The sequence below is a fragment of the Dissoconium aciculare genome (assembly GCF_010015565.1).
Source record: "Dissoconium aciculare CBS 342.82 unplaced genomic scaffold K489scaffold_11, whole genome shotgun sequence".
Classification (NCBI taxonomy): domain Eukaryota; kingdom Fungi; phylum Ascomycota; class Dothideomycetes; order Mycosphaerellales; family Dissoconiaceae; genus Dissoconium; species Dissoconium aciculare.
This window is the reverse complement of record NW_022984961.1, coordinates 437,261-443,410: the sequence shown is the minus strand read 5'-3', so window position 1 is coordinate 443,410 and position 6,150 is coordinate 437,261. Positions and strand designations below refer to the sequence as shown.

The window sequence follows — 6,150 nt, the reverse complement described above, 5'->3', positions numbered from 1 at the left end:
TCCACGGGAGATCTGGCTTGTGACAACAGGCGGAGTGGGTCAGACGTCGTCGCAGACCGACCGGCGCCAAACTCGAAGAAAGCACTCCGACGACGACAAGGACTCCTCCGGTGTCGCTCTAATGGCAGATTAACTTTTCCACCCATGTCGCGCGCGATCTGGCTCGTGATCGTCCTGACTACCGGCCTGCCCAAAAACGTCTTTTGTCCGGCTCTTGAGTAGTGCGTGACCTGATGATCTGATAAGACAGCCGTCCGGTAGGACAATCTCGTTTTAAATGAAGCAGTATTCTACCCGTCTCGTCCGGTGACCAATTACATTAAATAACACCGGCGTCAACCCCAAAACGGTACATCTGACGGGTACCTCGGCTATGATTTTCATCTCTGACGACCTGACTTTCGGCCCAAGGTAATACAGCATCATCACACGGCATCCCTCGATAACCATACACGCCCGTCTAGTCATAATAAAGTCGTGTAAGACTGACGGATCGTGCTACTCGTGCCTATATTTGTGGTGACCTTCCGATTCCTGTTGCTTCATCTACCTTCCTCTCCTCGCCTCTGACCCTCCTCCTCCTCTCCCTCACAACCATCCACCACATCCCACTCGACCATGTCTCAAATACCACACTGGGTGCGCAGCCTCAAGCCTTCGGGCCCTCAAGGCTCAGAGTTGCTCGCCTCCGAGCGTAACTCGTCCAAGATCGATGTCGCTCAGCTCAGCAAAGTCCTCTTCACCAAGGAGGTCCTTGAGCGAAAGCGCAAGATCCTCGCCATCTTGCAATCAGAGAAGATCTTCGACCGTAGCCAGGACTGCTTCAATGGCAGAATCGACAAGTTCGAGGTCGCCCTCGGCCGCGCCAAGCGGTTGGCACAGATCTTCCAGGAGCAGAACTGGGATGATGTCGACCGGAGATTCGCCAATGACCGTAAGTGACTTCGGAGAAAGAAGCGCGGAGCGCAGCGCAGCAAGGGAATCCACCGCTGACATGGTTCTTTTCCTCTAGTCATCAGCGAGCCGCTTCCCTACGCTCTCCACGAGAGCATGTACCTCGTCACACTCCGCAACCAAACCACACCAGAGCAGCAAGAGAAGTACTTGAAGCCAGCTGAGTCGTACGCCAACATCGGTTGCTACGCCCAGACTGAGCTCGGACACGGAAGCAACGTGCGAGGTTTGGAGACCACCGCCGTATGGAACCCCGAGGACAAGACCTTCACCCTCCACTCGCCGCATCTCACTTCAGCCAAATGGTGGATTGGTACCCTCGGCCGCACTGCCAACCACGCCGCCGTCATGGCCCAGCTCATCATCGGCGGCAAGCCGTACGGCCCTCACCCGTTCATCGTCCAGATTCGTGACCTCAAGACCCACGAGCTTCTGCCCAACATTTACGCCGGTGACATTGGTCCCAAGTTCGGTTACAACACCATGGACAATGGTTTCCTTCTCTTCAACCACGTCAAGATCCCTCACATTGCCATGTTGGCCAGATACTCCTCGGTCGACCTCAAGACTAACCAATACGTCCGCCCTGCCTCTCCCACGCTCGTCTACGGCACTCTCACATGGGTCCGCAGCACCATCGTCATGCAGTCCGGCAGCGTCCTCGCCCGTGGCGTCACCATCGCCACTCGTTACGCCGCCGTCCGCCGACAGTTCCAGGACCGTGATGCGCCTCCTCACGTCCGTGGCGAGAACCCCGTCATCAACTACACCATGGTGCAGATCCGTCTCCTGCCCCTCCTGGCCACCTGCTTCGCCCTGCACTTCACCGGCAAGGGTATGATGCAGCTGTACGAGGCCAACCAGAAGAAGATGTCCCAGAGCCGGACTCCCGACCAGGCCAAGCGCCACTCTGGTCCCGAGGAGACCGTCCCCGGTTCCGACCTCCTCGCCGACTTGCACGCCACCTCTTGCGGTCTCAAATCGCTCTCCTCCCACACCGCCGCCGAAGGTCTCGAAGTCTGCCGACGTGCGTGCGGTGGCCACGGCTACAGCTCCTTCGCCGGAATCGGTCAGTGGTACGCCGACTACCTGCCCACCGCGACCTGGGAGGGCGACAACTACATGTTGACCCAACAAGTCGCCCGATACATGCTCAAGTCCGCGCGCTCCGTCCTCCGCGGCGTCGAGCCCACCAACGACACCACCAACATCCTCACCTACTACCACAAGCGTGCCGACGTCGGCGCCGCCTTCGACATCATCGGCCGCGACGAGGACCTCGTCGCCGCCTTCGCCTGGCGGTCGGCCTACCTCACCTTCGAGGCTCTCCGCCACCGCGACGAGCAGAAGAAGTCCTGGAACAGCCTGCTCGTGGCCTTCTACCGCCTGTCGCGCGCCCACTCGCAATACATCGTGGTCAAGAACTTCTACGAGACCCTCCAACACCAACAGCAGACCGCCGAGCTCGACCCGGAGACCCAGGGCGTGCTGTACAAGCTCTTCCGCCTGTACGCCCTGCACACGCTCGAGAGCGAGGCCAGCGAGTTCTTCACCTCGGCCGCCTGCACGGTGCGCCAGATCCAGCTGGCGCGCACCACGGCCGTCATGAAGCTGCTCGAGGAGGTGCGCCCGCACGCCATCCGCCTGGTCGACAGCTGGGACTTCCCGGACTACCAGCTCGACAGCTCGCTCGGCCGCTTCGACGGCAACGTCTACGAGGACATGTTCTACCGCGCCGCCGAGCTCAACCCGCTCAACCGCATCACCGTCGACCCCTACCCCCACAACGCCACCATCTTCAAGAGCAACGAGGCCAACCAGGTCAAGGGCAAGTTGTAGATGGGATAACGACGTATGATGAACGACGGCGTTGAAATCCACCCCCAGTCCATCTCCGTCTTGTTTCCATCCCATCCCCCCTCTACCTGTTTCGACACCGCTCTTCTCCCCAACCCGGGCTGAGAGGTGTCAGACCTTCCTCTTTTGCATCAATCCGTGTGTAACACTTCGAGAGAGAAAAAAATAGATATAGAAAAAGATTCGTGGTGAGAGAGCTGGGAAGTCAGGAAGTAAGCATGGACAAGAGGTGGCCATCATGGCATCGGTGGGAGAAGTCTGTATGAACCACGGCCGAAGATCTCTTGTCGTCTCGCCATGCAGGAGATAAGATCGCGTCCGGCGAGATCAGGAGAGCAGAGGACTGGCCTTGATTTTGCGCCCTGCGAGCGAGCGAGGACGGTCATGTACTTTTTTGGAAGGAGATATTGAAGGACAGAAATCGTGTCTTTCTGGTTTTTTGCTATGTTATTAGTGTGTTCATTGTAATTCATTTTTGCGTCTTGATCAACCAAGCGAGGCTTTTTGATTTCATCATAAATGCTTAAGAACGGAAAATCTTTATTGAAGATCGTTTTGAAAGATTGTTGTCACTCTACCATAGGAAGTGGTCGATTCATCGTTGTCATGTAACTTATATATTGCAACACCAAATTAATCCCGTCCATCCTCAGAAAGGAAACTCGCGTTCATGGGCTTTCGGACTGTTTTCAAGCCAGGACAGAACGATATCATAATCATTCGTCCAGCCTTGTCAAACGAAAATACGCAATGACTCGTGCATCCCAATCATCATTCCCATGCATCTTTCGCGTCCGCCACATCAGTCGTAGTCGAGCTGCTTAAGCACATTGAGATAGCCGCCTCTGCCCACCTCGGTCGCCCTGTCGAACTCATACTGTGGCTGATGGACAGCAGTACTTGGGTGCCAGAAAGCACGGCAGAATGGACAAGTTGTCTGCCCCGGTGGCTTGGATCGCTCCCAGGCCTCGAAGCACACTTTGTGGATGTTGTTCCCGCAGGAGCTCCTGCACCAGACGACCGACGCGTCATCTCCTCCGAGTTCGGTAAAGCAGATCGGACAGTCGCCTTCGATCGGCCGGCGCTTGCCGGCGTCTGCATCTCCCTGGGCAGACACGGTCGAGGGTAGAGGTGCGTGGGCGAAGATCTCCTTCAGTTCAGACGTGAGGAAAGCTGCCTGGTAGCGGAGATGCTCGGGCGCCTTCAGAACGTGATGCAGCACGTATAGAACATGCTTGCATTGCTTTTCCTCCCCTGTCTTGCTGTAGATTGTCACGGGACAAGTACATGAGGTCAGGTGAGAGATGGTGACGGTATACACATTGCCCTTGGATCCGGCCAAGAGGATGACTTCCTCGGGACAGTCGAGATGGTTTGCGTGGCAGTCTTGCTCATATCCGCGACGACGATCGAGGACGAACATCTTCTGGGTACTGGCTCGCTCAAGGAACTCATCGTACCATTCGGGGGGCTCACCGTTGTAACTGCTGAATGTCAGTGATAAGATCGTCAATTCGTCAAACTTGTGGCAATCGCAACATACTCTCTAAGGCGAGTTTCCTCTTCACCAAGCTTCAAGCGAGGGATCTTCGCCTTCGTGCGGATGATGCGCTGCTCTGCGGCGACGACATGTGACATGTCGACATACTTCTTCTCAGCAACAGGATATATCTTGGGCTGCTTTCGCATCCGTGTTACGCCCCAAGGAATCCATGTGCCTGCAGGTGGGTAGCCGTAGAGTTGTACGGTAGGGTCAACCTCTTTCTTAGCACGTCGCTTTTTCTTCGACGGCTGTTCTGCGTCGTTGAGGTCGCTATCGTGGGCCTGGTGTTTGACTGGAAGCTCGGCCTCAATGGTGCCGATATCGTCTTCGACAGGAGGTTCGCTCTTCACAGTGACCACCGACTCCTCTGTCTTGACAAGACAGCAGCTGACCTCATCGTGCTCACTCTTAATCACGATTGCCTCGTGAGGAATTTCGGATTGATTAAACGAGTCGACACCTTCTTTGTCGTTGGCTACACGACAGGTATCGTTGGAGATCATCTGCTCTTCAGCATATGAGTCGACACTCTTGCGAGCACGTTTTGATCGTCTCAACGGTTGATCAATCATGTCGGCGTGGTTCGAGGGTCAATGAACAAGTAAAATCAACAAGTGCGTCGTTGATGGCCGAGACACCTAGGTGGTGAAAGTAATTCTCCAGAAAGTGAAAGCATTTGCAATCACTACTTTTCGCCAAAGCGGAATACAACACGAAAGAGGCAGCCGCGTCAGGTAACAGCTTCAAGCACGCCCATGCCGCCTGATCACATGTGAATCCAGTGAGATTTCATTTCTTTCATTCCAGGTTCCCCAGATGTCACTTGGAGGTGTTTTGATTGGCGGCCCATCTCTTCTCTGTCGCGCTCTTGCCTACCTAGGTACTTATTCAATTTTTGGTTCTGCTGGCTAGCACTTCGCTCATCTTTTACAGCGACGGTATTCGCATAACTTTTATGTTCGCCAACGATATCGAGATGAGAGGAACGCCGAGTCCATATACGAAGGTCGTGGCGCACATCTGGTGTCCTGTTGGTACACTCAATTCGTCACAAAGCGTCATTTGGGTCGATGTCGAGCGGTGTGTGGCTGACTCGAATGAGGTCTGGGTATCAATCCAGCAATTGAGAACAGACCTTGCGGAGGAATTCCCAACTCTGTGGCCGTTCTACTTCAGAGGTGGTATGCCATGGAAGATTCGGCTTCAAAACACACTGGATGATGCTATCAAATATCTCACGAACGAGAATGGATCATTCAATATCCCGATCGATATCTTCTTGCTAAACAATCGAGCTGCTAACTCGATTCCTCCTGAGTACCAGAGTAAGTCATCTTCATCATATCCCTACAGCTCTCTTCTTACTTACTATAGCCAAGACCTATCGCGATTCGCCGAAAGCACAAGCGTCAAGATTCCACGACAGATAGCTGAGCAGGATGAGGAGCCGCCAGCAAAGAAGAAGAAACTCATCGAATTTGTCACGGAGCCTACGCCTGGCGATATCATGTTCTGTGAAAGCCCACCCTCCTCCGACACGGCTCAATCCAGTCCGAATAACGCGCAGACGAAGAGCGCCAGGGCATAGACCGCGACAAATAGCGCTCGAAGGACCAAATGTTTGAATACAGTGTCGGACAGCCCGAGCTGGGCATGAATTTTGGGATGGGGATCGGTCAGGTCGGACGGGGCAGCTTAATAAAACGAGCTGATGTTCAACTCTAGCTCATCTGCTTGATATGATTCTAATCATACCACCGTGATCCTGCGCCTTCTCTAAAGACAGAGCTTGTCTT

General features: G+C 54.6%; 3 protein-coding genes across 3 annotated transcripts; 2 read left to right on the top strand and 1 right to left on the bottom strand.

The window, feature by feature from the left end:
• Positions 1-404: 404 nt before the first annotated feature.
• On the top strand, positions 405-3,222 carry K489DRAFT_382964 (acyl-CoA oxidase). The gene is made up of 2 exons (XM_033605495.1): positions 405-934; positions 1,013-3,222. The coding sequence occupies exons 1-2, from the start codon at positions 619-621 to the stop codon at positions 2,791-2,793; spliced, it is 2,097 nt and encodes a 698-aa protein (XP_033457240.1). The 5' UTR covers positions 405-618; the 3' UTR covers positions 2,794-3,222.
• Positions 3,223-3,439: 217 nt separating this feature from the next.
• Positions 3,440-4,421, bottom strand: K489DRAFT_343215 (uncharacterized protein). The gene is made up of 2 exons (XM_033602304.1): positions 4,355-4,421; positions 3,440-4,295 (listed from the first exon to the last, which is right to left on the bottom strand). Exon 2 carries the CDS (start codon positions 4,232-4,234, stop codon positions 3,614-3,616), a length of 621 nt encoding a protein of 206 aa, XP_033457239.1. The 5' UTR covers positions 4,235-4,295; positions 4,355-4,421; the 3' UTR covers positions 3,440-3,613.
• An 819-nt stretch (positions 4,422-5,240) lies between these two features.
• On the top strand, positions 5,241-6,141 carry K489DRAFT_433641 (uncharacterized protein). Its single transcript, XM_033608523.1, has 2 exons — positions 5,241-5,679; positions 5,734-6,141. Exons 1-2 carry the CDS (start codon positions 5,310-5,312, stop codon positions 5,940-5,942), a joined length of 579 nt encoding a protein of 192 aa, XP_033457238.1. The 5' UTR covers positions 5,241-5,309; the 3' UTR covers positions 5,943-6,141.
• Positions 6,142-6,150: the final 9 nt, after the last annotated feature.

Bases quoted from the DNA above. Each gene is read 5' to 3' on its own strand.
- K489DRAFT_382964 (XM_033605495.1), top strand. From the start codon at position 619: ATGTCTCAAATACCACACTGGGTGCGCAGCCTCAAGCCTTCGGGCCCT. The intron at 935-1,012 runs GTAAGTGACTTC...CTTTTCCTCTAG, and splicing joins CCGGAGATTCGCCAATGACC to TCATCAGCGAGCCGCTTCCC.
- K489DRAFT_343215 (XM_033602304.1), bottom strand. From the start codon at position 4,234: ATGTTCGTCCTCGATCGTCGTCGCGGATATGAGCAAGACTGCCACGCA.
- K489DRAFT_433641 (XM_033608523.1), top strand. From the start codon at position 5,310: ATGTTCGCCAACGATATCGAGATGAGAGGAACGCCGAGTCCATATACG. The intron at 5,680-5,733 runs GTAAGTCATCTT...ACTATAGCCAAG, and splicing joins GATTCCTCCTGAGTACCAGA to ACCTATCGCGATTCGCCGAA.